Here is a 22,449-nt window from a genome sequence, read left to right as displayed (position 1 = left end):
TTTCTTTTTTTCAGGGCCGGGCCTGCCGGTCCCCTCTGCATATTTAATATGATAAAGAACAATTAATGTAACATAAATATAATTATGCATAGTTAATACAAGTGATTTATGGATAGCTAGGGTGTGTCGACAAATGTTTTTTTATTTATTATTATTTGTGTATTTATCTGCATTGCTTGATATCTAACTCTGGAACGAATCTAAAACAAGTTTGTGGATTAAAGGGCAGGTGACAATTCGTATAAGAATAGCTTGCTCATTAATCATGCTTCTTTTACGTATGTTTTATACACTTTTTTCTTTATCATGTGCATTTTATACACTTTTTAATACACAAACGCATACATACTATCGAATGTGTCATGTCCAAGCAAATTGAAGGACTGCCAGCCATTGGAGTGTTGAAACGACAAGTATAGATTGATAATATAATACGTAAATTTTATACGGTGTTTTGTTGTGTTTAAGCAAGTTCAGGGAACAAGACCCCCATGTCCAAGTGCCTTTTTTTCAGTACGTACGTAGTTGGATTCAGAGACGGCCGGAGGTCGGATTCAGAGCAAACATAATGAACCCATCACAAATTTACCAAACACTTCAAAGATACTAAAAAAACATAATGAACCCAGGTTCTATAAACTACTCAATCTTATATCAACCTCAAGAAAATAACAGATGAATTTACTATATCACATAAAAAAGTTGCAAAAGGAAAAGAAAAAAAAAGGGTTTTTTTCTTACATTTTTGGGTGCCTGGAGACTGAATCTCGTGAGGCGTGGAGCATCCAGGCTTGTATGGACTCTCCTGGTTGCTTTCTGTATTGCTAACATTTCTTCTCTTCTTCTTCTTCTTTGCTGCTCAAGAGGATCTCTAGTGCTCTCTTTCTGCTTATAACTGAATTGGGCCCAGACCATGAATAGCTCTTTATTCGGCCCACTGAGTTGTTGCTAGTTCATGTGGGTAACGGGTCCAAGGTAGATTTGTTATAGCCATAAGCAAATGTATACTTTTAAATGAAATGATTTGGTAATTTCACAATTTTTATTTTATTTTTCTAACAGTGCGTTAAATATGATTTTTTGTGTGTTTGATTTGTTTGAGGATAGGAATCATCTTGAACAAGGAATGCTTTCTTGGTGGTTAGCATAGTAAGATTAAAGCATAATTTTATATGTTTTTTCCATTTTATTTTGTAGTTTTTGCTTTGTTTTTTAAAGTCAAATGGACAAATTAACAAGGTTGATTTTTTAATATTATTCTCAGTGGAATTTATCAACCCAGTTGATGAATTTCAACTTGATTCTCTCCGGTGAATCTTATGGAATCAAAATGTCAACTTTTTGGAAGACTTATTTATCCCTAATTAAATCCCAATTGCTCTTAATAAAAATATAGGTGGTGGTTTGTGTTAATCTTGGCATTATATAGGTAGTGGTTTGTGTATGGATTAATTTATTTTTATACGGAAAAGGAAGACTATAGATTCTAATTATTATTATTATTATTCTCTAATAAATTACATAATTAAGGCAATTCTCCTATTTTCTCTACATATTGTTCATCACCCTCATCCCAAATGGACCTAAGTGACATTGAATTACGTGATTAAGATGTTGATTTCAGTAAACATGATTACCTATAAAATTAATATTAAATCATAAGCTCTTCTGAGAATTAATCTCCTTTGACACCCTATAGCTTAATCCCTCTTTTAAATACGCATTTAGTTGGATCACAGAATTAACTAAGCAACTTGCCTTTGAAATTATAAATTAACAACGTACTATGGCTAATTAACTTTTTCTCATGTTATAAAAATAACTTTTTTTTTTTTAACTCGGGGTGTTCGGACCAGCTTACGCGCACCACAACTAATCCTCGGATCCACTGAACACCCTGCAAGCCCAGTAGGCAGATAAAACACCGCGGGGATGACAGACATGCACGCTGAGACTCGAACCCAAGTGACAGAGACAATGAAACCTTACCTCTACTGCTGGATCACAAGCCTCGATCTGTTATAAAAATAACCTTACTATGAATAATGGCCATCATCATTATCATCAACAACTGTTGATATATAATAATTAAGTTGTTAAAGATACAACAACTTCCTCCTATGATATATTATAATTAATTAGTTGCTTATAATAACTACAATTATCTTCCTAATTTTCATGCTGTTAGACAATGGTGATCATGGCGGGTGACGGTAATGAGAGGTAGAGTGATGACGGATGCCACGTGCCCTGCACAAATCTCATCAACAAGTAATCAATATTTCACAGCTGCTAAAGATTAATTTAACTAGATATATTTTTAATTAATTGGATATGATTGGGTCAAACCAGGCGGCATCGATCGACCTATGTTCTAGCTAGTGTTACTTCAGTAGAATTTGAGTTGACAAATTAAGCACCAGATTAGTAATTTGTTTATTTGCTTAAAAGTAATATTTTTTTAAAAGTAAATTTTAAAAAAATAAATTATTTTTTGATGTTTGGTAGTATAATAAAAAATAAGTTGGAAAATATTTTCCAGTGTTTGGTTATGTCATGGAAAATGAGTTGAAAAATAACTTATTAATGTTTTATTTTTAACAAGTTTATTAAAATAATGAGGAACAAATCTTACAAATTAAAAAAGTTGAATGAGAATGAAATTGAAAAAAAAATATAATTTCATAAATTATCTCAAATAAAATAAATAATAATCAAAATAATAGAGATCAAATCTAAAAAATAAAAAATTGAAAGATGAAGAAATTAAAATAATAATAATTATTATTTCAAATAAAATAAGTAACAATAAAAAAATGAGAATCAAATTTGATAGATAAAAAATTTCAATTAAAAAATGATAAGGAAAAAGCAAATAACAATTATAAAAATGAGGACCAAAATTAATATAAAAATTAAATTCTAAGGGATGAAATTGAAAAAAAAATATTCAAAATAATATATATATATATATATATATATATAATAATCAAAAGTTTGAGGACCAAATTTGATATAATCAGCAAATAATATAACATTTCTAAATTTTTCACAACTTCCAGAAAGTATTTTTCGTCGAAAATAAAAGGAAAACACTTTCCTGAAAACCAAGCTAAATTTTTCTTTGACTGGAAAGTGTTTTCCGTTGACTGGAAAATGTTTTCCGTTGACCAACTTTTCTAACGGCAAACAAACACAGGAAAATATGAAAAATGGTTTTCTGAAAATCATTTTCCGGAAAACAAATATAGCGCTAGTAAGTTAGACAATTACTTAAACTTAATTATTCTGTAATTAAATCAAGTTGGTATTTGATTGCTTAATTTAGGTTCTGGTATTGTTGATAAGACATTAAGAGTTTAGTTGAAAGTGGGGTAAAAATTGTATTTTAAAGTTTTTTTATTTATAAATATATTAATTTTTTTAAATATTAATACATGAAAACAATTTAAAAAAAAACTAATTTGAAATTTTTTTTTTTAATAAAAAACAGGTTCAACACCCCTAAACTGCAGTACCTGGTAGCAGCAATCACATTAACAATGTGTCCCAAGTGGGAATTAAATTATTTTGTATGCTAAGTTGTATGGTTAGCTAAAACATGAAATATTAATATTATTCACACACCACGGGCCAAATGAAGCCAAAACTATGACAAGTATGTATTATTAATCAAATGTGATAAAATTATGCCTCTTTTATTATTATTTCTTTTGGTTGTATTATTTCAGCCAAAACTGCAATTTTATAAAGATTGATTTGCGAGAAAATATTAAGGAGTAAGTTCTCGATTAGTTTCAATTTTAATCTATAAATATATGTAATATCTATATATTAAAAATTAGTTCAGCTGAAATATTTTCTAACGGAAGATTTGGTCATGCAAAAAGACATGTCACGGTACAGTAAAAGAAAGACATTGGTAAATCTATTTGGCTGTTTGGTTTTTTATTCAGAAATGTATTAAAATAATATATATTTTTTTATTTTAAAAAAATTATTTTTGATTTTAGTGTATTAAAATAATTTAAAAACATAAAAAATATTAATTTAAAACAAAGAAAAAATAAAAAAAATTAATTTTTTTTTAAAATACTTTTAAAATACAAAAACAAAAAAAACCTTCCGTCATATGTTTGGAGTCGCAAATATGGAGTCCAAAAACATCCAAGCTGCAGAACATGTTAGTATTTTTTGAAATTATAAAATCACTGGTGGATCATCAAAATTAACCCTTTCATGCTAATTCGTATTTCAAGAATAAATCTTATTGACTGGATTTAACTGTATCATTTATGCTGAATTGATGTATTCCCGAGCATTTTATTTTTTAATAATGACCTTTTAAGCTTTAAAAAATTCAAAAGTGGTAGTTGAATATAAAAGGCCATGAAAACACGATCACAATTCCAACTCAATGAAAAAGGAACTTACGAATTGGTTGGCGTTGACAACAAGGGAAGACATGGAAACTTCTCAATCTGTCCCACCCTCTCTGTTAATTGCTTTGTATTTTGTGACATAATAGTATCAAATTATATCCATTTTGACGGAATGATTTGGTTACTTTAAACTTAATTCAAATCAAGTTATATTTTAAATTAATTTGATAAAATCTAGATAGTGGTTTACCCCGTTAAATTTATCTAAACTTAAAAAAATTAATTAGATCAACTCTAGATATATTTTTTTAATTATAAAAAATAGCACTATTTTATTTTAAAAAAATAATTAACTTAATAAATCTATAATCCAAGTTTTTCAGGGGGGATTACTTATCGCGGTCGTGGTCGAGCGAAACATGGTGGACTTGCCTACACTTGTGGTAACCGGCAAGGAAAATCATTTGCCGTCAAAATGAGCGGTAGCAAAATCATTTAACATTCTCAGCAAGGCAACCCGCTTACAAATTAATATGGAAACTAATGGCTTAAGACTTCAGTCAGTGTATATTGTTAAAAAATAATATAAATTATATATTAAAATTTTATTTAAAATTTAAATTTTTAAATTGAGATAGTTCTTTAATATAATATTAGAGTTTTGATAACTAGACGGTCACGAGTTCGAATCTTACTATTTTTATTTTTTTGATAAAAATTAAACATCAGGTTATATAAGTCTGTACAAATTTTAAATTCAAAGGGTTTTTACTTGAAATGATGTATTAGAGAATACTATAAATTATATATTAACACTTTACCTAATAATTTAAGATATATATATATATGAGGGTGACAAATGCATATGTTATCTCCATTGATGATAGGGCAATGAAATACATGCAACAACTACTAAGTAAATTATTCCATTTTTTTTTATACACATCATATATTTTATATAAAAAAAACTTGTACAACATCTTTTCAATACATATCAAATAAATTTCAAATAAACATGTAATTAATTTAATAAGATTGTTAATAAAACAAAAATTATGAATCTGGTTGTGATCCGTTAAAATGCAAAATAAGGATTCTTAGTTATTGCATTTTGTAAAAAAAAAAATTGAAATTTAAACTAAAGTTTTATAAATTATTTTTTAAAAATAAAAAACCCTCTCAAGATTAAAAGAAAGAAAGAAAGTGTATTGCCATCTATCTATATGTTTGATAGGACTTTAACATATTTATATCAAATCAAATGTTGAAAATTTATACGAGGTCGTTTAAACATGAACACAAGGGTGACTCTAATGCAAAGCATATTTATGATTGGACATGTTGGGCTGTGATCAAATTTTGAACGAAACATAAATATGTTCAAATTTATATAAAACAATAGACGATCCAATTTTTTTTATAAAATCACCTCACTGCCAAGCACAGGTCTTGAATATTGTTTTTAGACTTGTTTGAAAATGTAAGTAGATATTATATTTTAAATTTTTTTCTACTTATTAAATATATTAAACCAATATTTTTTTAATTTTTTAAAATTTATTTTGAAATCAACATGGTCAAAAATATAAAAATATGAAAAAATAAATAAATTTTGATCAAGTGGAATGCATCTTTACAACGTGTTGTTAACGCTTCTCGTCTGTATGGTCCCCCCCAACCCACCACTTCTGCGAACAGTCATTGCCACTATATAAATTGTTTCTTGTCAACCAGAAGAGACAGCAACATCGCCACTATATTGAGAACAGCCAAATGACCAAAACACCCTTGAATTACACCAACCCTTTGATAGCACCGCTAATGGAACCCCACCGGTGCAGGACTCAAAATCGGGAGTGGACTCGGATGATGTAGTCAACAACACAACACAGCTTTGCTTGACTTCTCTGTATCGGGCCGAGTCAGGGGTAACTCAGAAATTATATCGGGCAGGCTACCTCATAATAGTTTCTTGTTCTTATGAAGTTAAATTGCTGGCTATGGGCTCATCTAGATATTTAGTGAAAGGGTTAGTTTAGTACAAGTGAAAAAAATCCTTGAACAGCATCAACGTCAAATTATATCGGGTATAATCGAAACACCAGATAATTTCCTTCAGTGTCTCCGCGTTTTCGTTCCAGTCGTGTTTTATTTTTTCGTTTATTATCTTAAAAGTTAAAACCTCGAAAAACGGTGTGGTAAAAAATTCCAACCCCCTCTCGTTCGTTTCTTCCAGTTTTAAGCTTTAAAAAACCGGTCCAGGATTGATACATCCAGGCCGTAAGCACGGTTTACTAGTTAGAGACTTCCGTTTCTTGTTCCAGTAGAATTCGTGCTCAATAAGTTGGAGTCTCCGGTTCACATGATCGAGTACAAAGTGAAGTGAAGTGAAGTGAAGTCTGTCTTTCTTTGTTTTCTTTTTTTGGTTCTCTCTCTGCAGTTCTTCCAGTTAGATTAATTTCTTCTCTTTTTTTGAGAAATTAATTCGAACATGCTGCAATCAGGTAAGATTTTTATTTATTTTGTTTTAAAATGAATTACTGTGATAATATTCTGAAGATGATCAGCAATTTTTTTTCTTATTGAAATTTGGAATGGAACCAGGGTATGATATCAATAGTCTGTTTGAAGAAGCACAAACGCGGTGGCTGAAACCAGCAGAAGTGATTTTTATTTTACAGAATCATGATAAGTATCAGTTCACAGAGAAACCACCTCAAAAGCCAACCAGTAAGTAATTTATGGTTTTTTTTTAATTAATAATTGAAAATTACTTCTAATTAGTCACTTACAGTGTGAAAGTGTTGAACAGGTGGGTCTTTGTTTCTATTTAATAAGAGGGTTCTTAAGTTCTTTAGAAGAGATGGTCATAATTGGCGTAAAAAGAAGGATGGAAGAAGTGTTGGAGAAGCACATGAAAGGCTTAAGGTGCTATTTCAACGCCTTCAAATCTCAATATTCATTTCTGTATTGCTTGAACTCCTTGGCACATACAATCACCATTCACTTGTTTGTGTGGTTGTCATCATTTTCTCTTAAGTATATGATTATTGATCCCATTCATAGTATTAGGTATTAGATGCATCAATTATAAGGATGAATGCATTAGAATGGTGTCCTACAAGTTGAAAATGGCTGTTGGACAGGTTTAGCGAAACGCGTTTAGTGTTTATCTTAAAGTCCATGGAGTTCTGTGTATTGACATTTTTACTTGGATGATTAGGTTGGAAACGTTGAGGCTTTAAATTGTTATTATGCTCATGGCGAGCAAAACCAAAATTTTCAGAGACGCAGCTATTGGATGCTGGACCAGTGAGTATACTCTGTACTGTTATGCAACTATTTGTTTCCTTTTATGATGTGCTGTGATCTTAGAGAATATCTCATATTCATGAAAGCTTTTGAGGCAAGTGGAAATGTAAGTTTTATGCAAAACACAGGAAAGCTAATCTAACATTATCCTCAGAATCAAGGCCATTTTAACAATTCTCACTTTTAATGAGCAAGGAATGGATGGTAAAAGTGTTGGGTCATATCTGCTGACATATTACTTTCTTGGCAGGGCATTTGAGCACATCGTGCTTGTCCATTATAGAGACATCACTGAGGTGAGCTGTTAGGACCTATGCAAAAACAACAAATTCTGTAGTATTTCTTGTTTCAACGTTAATATATGACCTTGCTATTTCCATCATGCTTGCTCAACCGATCACTCTCAACCTCTCTATTTTAGTTGCCTATCAGTCCTTTGGTTTGGCATCAAATAATTTCTGGTCAAATGTTGCACAGCCTGTTATGAATAGCAAATTAATGTCACCATTCACTTATTTGTCTACAGGGAAAACCGTCTCCTGGATCTGCTGCACAGCTATCACCCATATTCTCTTATAGTCCTGGCACTAATACTAGTCAGACTCAAGGATCTACCTCTGCAATTAGTAGTGTATATGAACCATACCAGAGTTTTTCCAGTCCAGCATCTGTAGATGTTAGCTCTGGATTAGGTATCAAGGACAATGAGGTGGGTAGGACAGCAGAGTTTACTAGTTCTGCTAATAAGGAGGTTACTCAATTTTTCCGAAGGCTGGAGGAGCAGTTGAGTTTGAATGAGGACAGCGCTGAAGAAATTGGCCCATTTGGTGCTGAAGAGGGAGCCATAAATGATACAAAAATTCTGGAATATGTAAATAACATCTCCAAAGAGGATCAATCTAAGAATTTACTTCATGGATCACTGTATATTGTTGATTATCAATCTTATGGTGGACTTGCTGGAAATCAACTAGAGAGAAACAATCTTGCACCTCTTCAGGATGCAGGTTTGTTTTGTCTTTATTCGGTGCTTGTACTCATTTAAACATGACATTCTTCTTCTGCTAGTTTATCGAAGCTGCATTATGTCTGGCTGCATTTAATTTTATTTGAATCATTTCATTTGTATCCTTATGTCATGTTTAGTATTGGTAATCGTCTTTTTTTCTATATCTGACATTAGTTTCTTATTCGTTTCATTAGTTTCATTCAATTTTATTCAGTGTCGCTGGCTTAAAATTTTGCAAGTCCAATTCTTGAGTGCAATGTTTTGTTTGCTATTGTTCTGGGTTTCAGTTTTATTAATTTCTATGACTTAGCTCAGGTGGTCATAAATGGCTGGGTTGTCTTATATCCGTGGTTCAAATCTTACCTGTTGAGAGAGAGGCATACCAGAGATTCCAGAAGAGGTTTTATTTGACAGACAGTTCGTGAGTAAAACTCTCACATAATACTCGAATAAAATAAGGGAAAATAAAATTCCCTCACAGATGAAGTCCAATGGATTTGTTTTGGTATGATGGTCAATAAATGGTTGAGAGGAATACTAGAGTCGTGATTGGAAGGTGAATACAATATACATCATTCTGATTCTGTAATTGTCCCAATGTAAATTCGAGATTGTGGACCTGATACTTGTCTTTCTTACAGCATATGTTGTAGTTCTATTAGAATCACAATTGTGTTGAAAAGGGAAAAGAATTTCCAATGTCATCAGATGTTGAGGCTTGATGAGGTTGAGGCACTGGGTTTCATTACTCATCAAGTTACTATTCGGGATATTTCACACTAACTTGTACATGGCCTCTGAGAATTAATGGATTAAAAGTGATCTTTTGATCATGGATGGAGAGGTTATTCATCTTCCAAGGTCCACATTTTGTTCAATATGATCCTTTTATTTTAGTTGTGGTCTGACCACCAATTATTCTCTTGTTCTTTGAAAACCTGGAATTTTGGACTTTTGGCAACCAGCTTGCTACCTCCTGAAAACACTTCTTGGAGATTCTTTAGTCATTCCTTGCTAGTGTTACTCCATGCTTGTTCTTGCATTGGTGCTGTAAATGGAAACTACGAGATCTACTAAGTTTTTGTTTAGGTATCTGCCTTCATTTCTTCATTGATGTATAAATAAGATATAATAGGAAAGGAAGCAATAAAGAGCTGCTGATGGCTTTATGGTTTTTAGGTGATAGTGGCGCTTACCAGCAACCATATTCACATTATTATACAGATGGAAGTGAAGAACCCCTTCCCTGGAATGAAGGGATTGAGTCCTATAAGACTTCATCAGGCATTGAGTACCAGGTGAAATATATGGACACTGTAAATGGGCATATAGCTTTCTGTTACCTCTTTGATATCCTCTTATATTATGGTTGTATTGTTTATGGATGGCTGTATTTTTCAACAGGAAAAGACCAAGTCCTCTTTAAGTACAGAACCAGCTCAAGAGCAAGAAAACTCTTATTGGATAAATTTCAATGAACCCAATGTCAGAAACTGTATGATATCTTATTCCCTTAATAGTGATTGACATTTTAATTTTCAGCATCTAATGAACTTGCATCAAGCTTTTAACATTTTTTCATATTACCAGCTTCTTTGTTGCTGCCTCAAGAAGTTGAAAATTTTGAACTCCCTGCATATTCTTCTGTGATAGAAACACATGAAAACAATTCCAACTTCTATGCAATGCTATATGACCAAGACCATCTTGGAATACCCAATGAAGCAGATTCAAATTTGACAGTTGCACAGCAGCAGAAGTTTACTATCCATGAAATATCCCCAGAATGGGGTTATGCCACTGAGGCTACAAAGGTATGAGTCATCAGATTCCATGAACTGCTATGCTCTTTACAACATTTCTCATTATTCATTCATTGAGATGGCAGTATTATTCCAAGAATGGAACTGTTGTGTAGTTTGAAGAATGTACAAACTCATTAATATGCATGTTAAAATAGGCTGCTCCTTCAGTGCATCGTGACATACTTCTAATTCGATAGTACAGTTTTCCTTGTTTCTGGATGTGTTCATCCATTTCTTTTGCTTTTATGCTTTCACAGATGCATCCATCTGACACCATGTCATGTGAGATGTGACTAGTTTTATGCTACCTGACTGCCTATTTGCAACCATCCTCATTCTTCACCAGGATAGAAGGAAATGGAGGAAACAAATCTCTTATAACTTATTCCTAGTTTATGATCTGGCTAAATTGGTTCCTGAATTCAATGAAGAAAGGTTTTAAGAAATTAGAAAAACATGACTATATATTCCAGGACACTGAGGTGCTTGAATGCAGCATGTACTCCATGATCATGTTGCAAATAAATTATAAAATCAGTGCAGGACCAGAATCATCTTATGCTTGTCTGATGCCAATTCTAAGTGATAGATTGCTGCACTCTCTTTCTAGGCTAAGAGTAATTCAAAATTTCATGGACAGCAATCCCAACCCTGGTTCTGATTGGTACCATTTGAAAAACCAGATAAGACTATTTACTGGAAGTTCAATTGTCCTTCCTAATAACTTGATGTTTTGGTGAACCTTCTTTGAACTACCAATTCGCTTGCAAACTAAACAGCAAGGATCTCATAAACCTTCCTGATGCACCACTGGACTTCTCTTATGCATTGTTTTGAGGAGTTTTTTCTTTTTAGATCTCAATTAAGAAATTCAAGTCCAAATTTTCAAGCCTTGATTCTCAATGCAGGTCATCATTGTTGGATCGTTTCTCTGTGACCCATCGGAGTCTTCATGGATGTGCATGTTCGGTGACATTGAGGTTCCTCTTCAAATCATTCAAGAAGGTGTCATTCGTTGTGAGTGTCCTCCCCACCATCCCGGAAAGGTCACTCTCTGCATTACTTCTGGCAATCGGGAGTCCTGCAGTGAGATCAGAGGCTTTGAGTACCGAGCTAAGGATAGTAGTTGTGCTCACTGTATCTTATCCCAGACAGAAGCTACTAAGAGTCCAGATGAGCTATTGTTACTTTTCAGATTTGTGCAGATGCTTCTGTCTGATTATTCTTTGCAGAGAGGAGACTCTGTAGAAATGGGAATTCATCTTCTGAGAGAATTGAAGGCTGATGATGATACATGGGGTGATATCATAGAGGCTCTCTTAGTTGGCAGTGGAACTTCATCCATGACAGTCGATTGGCTTCTGCAACAACTTCTGAATGACAAGCTGCAGCAGTGGCTTTCCTCCAAGTCTCAGGAAGGACATGATCAACCTGGGTGTTCATTTTCCAAGAAAGAGCAAGGGATCATTCACATGGTTGCTGGGTTAGGCTTTGAGTGGGCCTTAAGCCCAATTCTCAGTCATGGAGTCAGTATAAATTTCCGTGACATTAATGGGTGGACCGCTCTCCACTGGGCTGCTCATTTTGGAAGGTAACTTAAAACCTGATGTGTTTTCATAGTTTTTTATATATTGATTTTGGCTGTAGAGATTGTTAGTCTTGAAAAAGAAGAAGAGGCTTACAACTTACAGCTCAAGGGAATATCCATGGATACTTTCAACAAAAGGAAAGGGCATCTAGTTATAGACCTGTAACTTCCAGTATATGTTTGGAGCTTTTGAAAAGATTGAGTTGACTAGTTTTGAGATAGCAAGAGATGGAATGGCAGAATTAACTTCTAACTCGCCAATTTACCAAATGAACTAAAATAGAAAATGATTACAGATGATGTTGTTAGGTTATGACGTAGAATGTATTAAATCTCATACCAAAATTGTTATTAATTGCCTAGTAGTTTTTGAATGGTGATCATTATTTTCTGTGGCAGGGAAAAAATGGTTGCTTCCCTTTTAGCTTCTGGTGCATCAGCTGGGGCTGTGACTGATCCTAGTCCACAAGATCCAATTGGCAAAACCCCAGCATCCATTGCTGCCACCAGTGGGCACATGGGACTTGCAGGTTATCTTTCAGAGGTGGCACTAACTAGCCATCTTTCATCTCTCAGACTGGAGGAAAGTCAGCTTTCTATAGGCTCTGCTGAGGTTCAAGCTGAAAGAACTTTAGATAGCATCTCAAAGGAGAGCTTTGCTGCCACTGAAGATCAGATTTTACTTAAAGATACCTTGGCTGCGGCACGGAATGCAGCTCTGGCAGCTGCACGAATACAATCTGCTTTTCGTGCACATTCTTTCAGAAAGCGATTACAGAGAGAAGCTACTAGTTTAGATGAGTATGGTATCTGTGCTGGTGAAATTCAAGGGCTTTCGTCTATGTCAAAGCTGGCCTTTCGTAATAATTCCCATGTCATTAATTCAGCTGCATTATCCATTCAGAAGAAATATCGAGGATGGAAAAGTCGCAGGGATTTTCTAGCACTTAGACAGAAAGTTGTGAAGATACAGGTGCTATATCTTTTCACCACAGATCTAATTTTATCTCTGTTTTTCAAAATAGCATGTAATAAAATCATGACCAGTGTGCTTTAGTCAGCATGTAGACAGCTCGTGTATTGATGTATCAAATAGCACAATCAATGAGCCATTGAGTATATAACATACATTCATTTTGATGAGTACAGCAACCTGGATTGAGCACTTTTTTGGTATTTTGGCAGGCTCATGTGAGAGGCTATCAGATTAGGAGGAACTACAAGATAATATGCTGGGCTGTTGGAATTCTAGATAAGGCAGTATTGCGGTGGCGACGCAAAGGAATCGGTTTGCGAGGTTTCCGGAATGTGATGGAATCCATTGATGAAAGTGAAGATGAAGATATTCTCAAGATTTTCCGCAAACAGAAAGTGGATGGAGCTATTAATGAGGCTGTCTCACGTGTGCTATCAATGGTTAAGTCTCCAGATGCACGTCAGCAATATCATCGGACGCTGAAACAATACCGCCAAGCTAAGGTAAATAGATCAGAAAACTGTGTTTACACTTTACATGGAATTTGAATGTCCATGATTTCTAATGCAAATGGTTAATGTGTTTTTTAAGCCTTTTAGATCTAAGCATCAGTTGATTGTGCAATTGATGGGATTTTTTTGAACAGGCAATTTGATAGAATTAACAAGAAACAATTATGTAATTTTGTTCCTTTTCATGCGTGTTCTTGAAATATGATGAATCCCATATCATGTTGTTTGATAATGTTATTTTTAGCCTACTTACACTGTTGAAAATATAAAGTCAGGTATGAAGAGGTGGATAAATTGTGAGTTTCTGCCATTTTATCTTTAATCAACCGTAAAATTTTAACAAGATAATCGTTCCTACTATTATTTCACCATGATTATCCCAAGAGAGTCACCGTTTGATTTTAGTGTTTCTGTGGTGGACAGATGTTGATTTCTTTTGGCCTAACTTGTGAATTCTTCAACCATTCTTGCAGGCGGAACTTGGTGGCACCAGTGAACCAGCAGCATCCACTTCTCTGGCTGATGCGACTGAGATGGAAAATGATCTTGTACCATTTCAAGTAGAAGCAACTTCTGATGTACTGTACTTACCGATGTTCACTCTAGTTGACTGATCTTAAGTTTGGATTGGAGGGTTCTGGATTCAACCGTGTATAATGGCTTTTGCATTCACAATAGTCTTTAGAATGATTAGCGCATTATCCCATGTTGATTGGTTAGATGCTGCTTGTAAGAGCTGTAAATGGTCTCTGGTGAGTTTGATGTAGTTTCTATTTTCTCTTGTAAACCAACATAAATTCTTCAATATGTAAAGTCATAAATCTAACCCTATTATACATGCATGACCGTGTTGATAGTCCTGATCTCTCTCTCTGTCTGTCTGTCTGTCGAGTCCTTTGGGGCGCTTGAGAGGGGTAAATTATTTCCCCGCTGGTTGTAATAATGAAAAATTAAATATTGAAGTATTAATGGGAAATATTGAAAAATCAATTATTAAGCAACCACCATATTTCGAAGCAGTTTCACTCTTCTTGCAGTGGACTTGCCTCATCTCTGCTGAACTGATCTTGTGGCATGTTGGGATTAAACTTTTTGGTTCTTTGTTAAGCACTTACCAAGTACAGCCTGATGAATGACGGCAAACAATGGTTACCACAAGAGGTATGGACTTGACTCAAGATATAGAAAGATTTTTAGGTTCAAGCCTTATCATTGGATAGAGATGACACTGGATGATTGTCCTGCGTGGGTTACTTTTTTTTTTCAACATAAAAAAATTATCTTGGTGGTGTTAATGTTTTTTTCTAGCAGAAAAAAATAAATTATTTGAACATTAATATTAATCTGATATGTTTCAGTTGTTTTAGTGGGTTTAAAGAATATCCAGATACATGATAAAAATACAGTTTGACTCAAAATATATATTTAATATAAGATTTTTTTAATAAACATTGAGACGATAACATATTTTATCGACTTGAGTCAACCTGAGTTAAACTGTCAAGCCGTATATTAAATCATGAGATCATGATAAAATCATAAAAAGCAAATCAAAACAAATTATGAAGCTTAATTTCTAATAAATTCAATGTTGAAGGATAAAATTATAAAAAATCAAATAAAAAATGACTCAAGTCTATCCGGGTTAACCTGTCAAACTCGAGATCCAGATCATGACAACGAGATAACCTAATAGAAAACAAATTGAAACCAATTATGAAACTCAATTCCCAATCAACTTAGTGTTGAAAGATAAAATCGAAAAAATAATATATTAAAAAAGGCACAAAAAACAACTCGGGTCAATCAAGGTTAACCTGCCAAATCTAATACTCGAGTCATGAAATGGAGATAATCTCATAGAAAGTAAATCGAAATAAATCACAAAGTTTAATTTCTTATTAACCCAATATTAAAGGATGAAATTGAGGGGAAAAATCAATTAAGAAAAAAAAAAACTCAAGTCAGCCGAGTTAACCCGTCAAACCTGCAGTCCGGGTCATGAATCTAGGATATCCTCGTAAGAAATAAATTGAAAAAAAATATGTAAGTCAATCTCTAATAAACTTAATATTAAAAGATATAATTGAAATATATATATATATATATATATAGAGAGAGAGAGAGAGAAGAGAGAGAGAAACATGTGAGGTGTATAGTACAGTAAAACCTCCTCCTCCTTTTATTAATTGTTAATGTTAATTTCAGGTTTGTCTTTTTTTTGATAGTTTGTATTAGACTGGTACCTGCTATACGCTATGGATCCACATTATTTTTTCTAGTAAAATATTTAGGTGTCGTCCAATTACTTGGGTTATAGTTCACGATAGTAAAACGAGAATATATATATATATATATATATATATATTCATTACAATTGCGGGGCTTAAAGGTCTGGTGAAAGATATGTACCAGAACCTAGTTCCCTCGTGAGTCAGAGTCTCAAAGGTAACTCTGGACATCTTGCTAACTAGGCAACTGAGATGGAAGAATTCACCATATTGAGGATCTTAGTCACTGTTAAAAGAAAAAAAAAATCTTCCCTTTATGTACGTAAAATGAAGAATTGATGTTGTTGGAGCTTCACTAGTAGAAATGCAAGCAAAAGGAACTCCGATGTGTCTGCGTCGCCTGAAATTGTTGGCCTAAGTGCAAAATGCAATAGACAGCGCACTATGGATAGTTGTCATTTTGAGATATTACAAGGTCACGTGGCTTCTTCTCAAACATGATAAGCTTCCAGTTAGAGGGTTCGACTAGATTCATTTCGTCATCTGGCTTGTTTTGTCATTTCTCCTCCCATCCATATCATATTCATAGCCTAACCTAATTAGCCATGGAAGAATCAGCCAAGAAACTGGAGCTCATTGATCAAGCAATCAAGAAGCTCTTAGCAGAGAAAAGAAACAAAGAAACCTCTTGTGATGATGGTCTCCTCCCGGATGATAGTGATCAGCTTCTCTCCAAGTTACTTTCTGAGGTAAAAACATCTCTCTAGAGGAGTTTTGAAATCATTTCTTGTGTCTGATTTGACTTTCTAGAAATAATATCTTTCATTTTGCGTATTGATATATTTAAACACGGGAAAAAATATATATAGATTGATTAGCTTTTGTTGTATAATCTGTTCATATTATGTCTCGTTGTCTTGGTTTGAATGTAAGAATAGAATTAACGTAGCTAGTCCCGCATGTATTAACATTTGGAATCACTAAAAGGGGATGATGCCAAACTTGTGCAATCTGAGTTATCATCTGCAACGGAGGATGTAAATTCTCCTGCAATCGGTGAAGCGGTGTCAAAACATGGGGAAGAAGGTCCTGCGTATGGTGGCAGCAGGGAGAATGCTGCAGCTGAAGAGATAGTGAAAGAGCTTAGAAAAGTGAGGAGGCAGAATTTTGTTACTCATTGCCTTCTTTCAGCGATGATTGTCCTCACTGTTGCCTGGCAGGTATCTGAGGTGTCCCTCATTTTGAAAGTTAAAGATGGGATGAGACACCCGTTTAAATCCTTTGGAAGCATGTTAACTGGGATGCTGAAAGATCCCAGAGCCAATGACCAAGATTCAGAAAAACAGCAGTCAGAAGAGGTTCCTGTCAACGTTCCTCCTCTTTAAATTCTGGAGCTTCCGCATATCGATTTAGGTTCTAATGGTGAAAAGCACTCGTAACATCTCGAGTGCATTTGAAAGCGAACCCAGAAAGGGTAATTTATCATGCTCTTCCCCGGTATATGATCTGTAATGATTCATCACTAAAGTGAAGGGCCAGAACTCTGCCTATCCGATGCATTATTGTAATTGCATGTTCAGATTTTCTAGAAACCAAATGTTAACAGTCTTCATGGCATCCAGGTATAAGCAAAGGCTTTTACAGGGAGAGGAAACTATGTTGACTTGTCTAGATGGGTTGAGATTTTGGAAAACAAAACGTAAAACATGACTTCTCATCGCGTCTAAAATGTGAGCAAGGTCTGCTTCCTTTTGAGTGAGCTGCTGCTGTCCTGCAATCAAGATGCATTTGAGAGTGACTGCAAAACGATATCATTAAATAATCAACATCGAGGGTTACAAGCTAACCGAGCCCATGTGTTCCCTTTTTGTAAAGAAACAGTTAAAAGAACTGCGGATACCACAAAACTTCAGTTGCTGAACAGCCTATTCTTCCAAATGAACGTTGAAAATTGATGTTTCATGAATTAAGGATATTGGCCGCTGTGGAATAGAAAATTAATGGCTATGGCCATCGTTAGGCAACAATAAATGGCTATGGCTATGGCCATCGTACATAGCGGTTCACCTGGACTGCTATGTACGTTCAATATCCAGAAATGCTAATACAACATCATATTTCTTTGACCATAAGGCCAGATTTCTATGTTTTGGTGTGCAGGAGGAGCGGAGCGCCAGAGATTTTTTTGGATACTGAACAAGCCACAGACAGCATTAGCTATCTAAAGCACAACACGGCGAAAAACTACACAGTTCTTTATCTTATTGCCTGTATTCAAGCTGAAAAGTGATCGTAAAAACAATAAGCAAGCTCTACAGCCGAAATGGAGCACAGCAGTGCAATTCAAAAGCAAGCTTCAGCTATCAGGAAGAATTTGCTTTGACAACCTGGTCAGGCTAAACAGATTTGAAAATTGAAAAGTGCATCTGGAGCCTTCGGAAAATATACATCACAACAATTTTTTCATATCTGACTAGTCAATTGGGTCCATTTGCCCCTCCATGGAGGCGCGCCTAGCTAACCACCATGATAATTAAACATAGAAACAATGGCATTACTCGGGTAATTTAATGTGGATACAACCCACATACTAAAGTAGCAAGAGACGGCAGTTGTTGAAAGCAAAATCTGAAACACCGAACCATGAAGTTTAGAATTCAATTTTTCGGATAATGTTTTGAAATCTCCAACACCAGTTTCTTTAAACAGTAATCCAACAAAGTATCTTTTACCAATTCAACCAGCCACAATATTGCAATCTATAAACTTTGGGAACAACGTAACATTAAATAAAACCAACCAAAATCCCAGTCTTCATTTAAAATGCCTAGAACTGAACAGATATAATGAAAGATGTTTAATCCTGGACATTATGAGCAAATTAGATTTGGAGTGACCATTCTTGTCTTCAAGCATAGTTCAACCTGAATATGTCATTGAACACGTAAAAGCTTCCCTGTGGAGTTGGCATTAAATGGAACATCTGAGAGCAGAATGTACGGCAGGAAATTTTAGTTAGGAGAATAAAAGGAAATATTTACCTTTTGGTCCCAGAACAGCAGGTAAAGAAATAAATGCATGATGGAACATACACCACAAAATTAAACTTCAAAAGATTTAAAGATCACATAGATCAATATAACCATCCACCAAGTACTTTAACAATGCTAGAAAAAGGACAGGAAAAAAAAAGGTCAGCGCCATATCATCATATGCTAACTTAACACTGGCCTTCGAAATTACATGCACGAAGAATTCAGATGAACCAAATTGATAGATGCCAATATACAAATGATTAGAGAACCCATCCCACTAACAGGAGAACTCATCCTCTACCTGCTAAGCATATGCATGTCTATCAGCTAGTTAAAAGTATGCACTTAGGACCCAAAATTGTATAAACCATAAACAATGAACCTTGAGACAAGCGAAAACCTTACTACTTCCCAGTAGTTCACTGACAGGAAGATGTCAAACAAAATTAGCAAAACACATCCAAAACCTTTTTCAAAACCACCTAAATAACGAGCTTCTTAAAGTCCTCATAATCTATCTTACAACAAAGCGAGCTTCTGACAACACAAGCATTCATCAAACTGGTTTCATCACAAGAAACATAATGAAGACCAACTCCAAAGACCACAAAGAGTTGGGGTTTTCAGTTTGAGCTTTAGAGCATTTACTCCAACGTTTAACTGCCCTTGTCTAAGAGATTTAATCATTTGAAGTTTTATCCAATGAAATGAATAGCCACCTATGAAATTGTCGGAGGTAGAGCACCAAACAAACTTTCAAAGAACATAAAATATAAGTGTCTAAGCATCTCATATATATCTAATAAATAAAAAAACCTTGAGCAACAATTGGAAACAAGGAAAAACACACTTGGTTGAAAATCATACAGCAGCCCAAAGAATTTGCATAAACATTAAGAAATGGTCCAGCCCAAAAGTATTTGCAGAAAAAAAAACCAAAAAAGTTAAACCATTGTAAATAATAGATTAAAAAAATGGGTACCCAGAAAAAAATTCATTTCAGGTCCCTGCTATATCAAGAACTTAAAAGGCCTTTAAGACTCTAGACACCCATAAAATAGATACAAATACAATAATATAACTGGAAATTTCTAGAAGGCGCCCACAAGTAAACCCTAGATCTAGCAAAACAAATAAATAATTAAAAACAAACAAGAAAACAAAACACAAATTATTATTTAAAAAAAAAAAATTGAGATCCTAACAGCAACAATTAATTTCAATCAGATCGTGAATAAAATCTGTAAAAATCACAGATCAATCCAAGCACACCTCAGAAAGACATTAAAAAGAAATACCTGGCTGAACTTGAGAGCATGCTGTTCGCCGGCGAGCTGGAGATTACCGGAGACAAAAACAAGCATACCACCAGCAGGACCAGAAGGCTGGCAATCAACGGTGGTGATGAGATGCTTGCACTGCTGGAAAGGGAGAGCGATAAGTTTAGCAACGATATTCTGGGATCCCTGCGTCTTTTGACCTTCAAAAGTAAGCATGGAACCGTCTTGATACAGATTCGCTAATCCAGCTCTGTTCGCATCGAACGTAGAATAGTAGTGCTCAACAAACGCCTTTGCTACTTGGTCTGGATCCATTCCAACCAACTCTTCTCTTCTTTTTGTTTCCCTTTCGCGCTCCCCCTCTCTTTCTTCTTCTCTTCGTTTCACAGTGAGCGAGTGAGAGAGAGAGGGTGAAGGCCTGAAGGGGATGGGTTTTTTAATTTTGATTTTATCTGATCATCCAACGGTTAGGATTGAGATTGGTTGGAAACGCAAGGGATTTATTTTGAAGATTTTACTGTACACATCCTCTTATACTTACTGTCTGCGTCCATTTAACGCAAGCTTTTTCTTTTTTCTTCTGTTTTTTTAATTACTTTGGGAGAATGTTGTTGGATACTTTTTGAGCTTGGCAGTGTGGTTGTGCGTGCTTTTCAAATAATTTTTCATGCTAAAATATATGATAATGATATTTTTTTTATTTTTTAAAAATTATTTTTGATATCAGCACATCAAAACGATCCAAAACGAACAAACCATATTAAATTTTAGTAAAAAAAAAATTCAAATTTTTTGGAAACACGGGTTGAACCGCGTTCCCAAACGCTTCCTTTGAAGGGTAGGAGGGTGGGTCAGGTGCCTTTTTGCATTGCCATCTAACAGTATTTTTAAAAATATATATATTATTTTTAATTTTTAATTATTTTAATATATTTTTAATCAAAAAAATATATTAAAAAATAATAATTTGAGTTTTTATAATCCATTCTTTTTATTTTTCTATGGAAAGAATAACTCAAGGGTCTTTTAATTTTAGTAGTATTGAAATTTTTTTCAAAAAAAATATATATTTGACTCTCTAAAAAAATATATTAAAAAATAATAATTTGAGTTTTTATAATTCATTCTTTTTATTTTTCTATCGAAAGAATAACTCAAGGGTCTTTTAATTTTAGTAGTATTGAATCTTTTTTAAAAAATATATATATATTTGACTCTATAAGAGAGTAAAATATATTTGACAGAGAAAAAATATCTCTAGTTTTATCAGATAAAAAAATATCTTTGACTTTATCAGAGAGAAAATAAATTTGTACGCATGTGGAATAAGCGCTCGACTAAGTCCAAAGATATTGAATCTGATGGTTCGCTAGGCTTATATATGTTAGAGCTCAGTGTTTGGTTAAGCCTAAAAATGATGGGTTATCACCTGGCCTCTGGTTCCTTTAAATGAGGATCCAAAAAAATATATTGTTTCATTAGTAGCCCTATAATTCTTTATGTATTTTTTATGCAAAGATTTTTTAAAGGTTACTAGTAGTAAATGAGAGTTTTTTTACCTTTCTTATAGGATTTGGTTGTCCCACGTAGAACTATTGAGATTTTCTTGGCCGGATGACTCATCTTTATTGAAGGGGTTGACCCTTGGGAACAAAATAACGACTTGTACTTAGTGCGGTAATTGAGTGAATTATTGGAGACCTAAAATGACATGAAAAGTTATTCATCCAACGATGTGGGTAGAAAGATATTTTCTTTATAACCTTAATCGTTCTTACCTCTATCTTTTTACTTTTTGTAATTTCTGAAAAATTATTTTATTTGAAAACCACAAACTTATTTTAGCTCTAATCCAAGTAGACAAACTCATTTCTAGGTATTTTCCACCACCAACTTCTTTATTTTTCACCTCAAACCAAAATATGAACCCAAAAGAAGTCAAATCTGTCTTTAAAATGAGGGATGTCATTGCCCTTAAAAGGAAGTTCAAGCTCCAACCTAAGACTAAGAGAAGTGGTAGGGGGTAGGGCCCCATCAGACTGGGCCATATAACTAGAGGGGGTGATACTCTGGCATCCATCTTTGGTAAAAAATAGAGTGACTCTTCTTATAGAAGTCCTTCTCCCGTCATCACTAGGGATTTCTAGAGGAAAATGAGGCTACCTCAAACCTCTGAAGATGATGTTCCAAACACTTTAGGTGCAAAGGACATGGAGTTTGTTTCTCGTCTTCAACCAGGAGACTATACAACTCAAATGCATGACTAGGCTGAGTGTATCAGCTGGGAAACCTTTGGCTCTGCCCAGTGTTATTTTGAGA

The 22,449-nt window shown here is 34.2% G+C and overlaps 3 protein-coding genes across 4 annotated transcripts; 2 read left to right on the top strand and 1 right to left on the bottom strand.

Moving 5' to 3' along the window:
* The first annotated feature begins 6,209 nt into the window (after positions 1–6,209).
* LOC18094505 (calmodulin-binding transcription activator 4) lies at positions 6,210–14,445 on the top strand. 2 transcript variants are annotated; one of them, XM_006368809.3, is made up of 13 exons: positions 6,210–6,886; positions 6,987–7,112; positions 7,195–7,310; positions 7,606–7,694; positions 7,945–7,990; positions 8,221–8,701; positions 9,883–10,001; positions 10,108–10,198; positions 10,294–10,517; positions 11,417–12,099; positions 12,496–13,069; positions 13,282–13,575; positions 14,058–14,445. In XM_006368809.3, the coding sequence occupies exons 1-13, from the start codon at positions 6,874–6,876 to the stop codon at positions 14,196–14,198; spliced, it is 2,997 nt and encodes a 998-aa protein (XP_006368871.1). In that variant the 5' UTR covers positions 6,210–6,873; the 3' UTR covers positions 14,199–14,445. The 2 variants fall into 2 exon arrangements, with proteins under 2 accessions (XP_006368871.1, XP_024436866.1); XM_024581098.2 differs by lacking the exon at positions 7,195–7,310 and having other exon boundaries at positions 6,211–6,886.
* Positions 14,446–15,950: 1,505 nt separating this feature from the next.
* On the top strand, positions 15,951–17,427 carry LOC7482792 (uncharacterized). The gene is made up of 2 exons (XM_024589486.2): positions 15,951–16,564; positions 16,787–17,427. Exons 1-2 carry the CDS (start codon positions 16,421–16,423, stop codon positions 17,198–17,200), a joined length of 558 nt encoding a protein of 185 aa, XP_024445254.1. The 5' UTR covers positions 15,951–16,420; the 3' UTR covers positions 17,201–17,427.
* A 1,017-nt stretch (positions 17,428–18,444) lies between these two features.
* LOC7482791 (nuclear transport factor 2B) lies at positions 18,445–20,616 on the bottom strand. Its single transcript, XM_024589487.2, has 2 exons — positions 20,149–20,616; positions 18,445–18,798 (listed from the first exon to the last, which is right to left on the bottom strand). The coding sequence occupies exons 1-2, from the start codon at positions 20,443–20,445 to the stop codon at positions 18,724–18,726; spliced, it is 372 nt and encodes a 123-aa protein (XP_024445255.1). The 5' UTR covers positions 20,446–20,616; the 3' UTR covers positions 18,445–18,723.
* Positions 20,617–22,449: the final 1,833 nt, after the last annotated feature.

Source organism: Populus trichocarpa, chromosome 1 (genome assembly GCF_000002775.5).
Source record: "Populus trichocarpa isolate Nisqually-1 chromosome 1, P.trichocarpa_v4.1, whole genome shotgun sequence".
NCBI lineage: Eukaryota > Viridiplantae > Streptophyta > Magnoliopsida > Malpighiales > Salicaceae > Populus > Populus trichocarpa.
The sequence above is the reverse complement of the archived record's forward strand: the minus strand, read 5'-3'. Positions and strand labels throughout refer to the sequence as shown.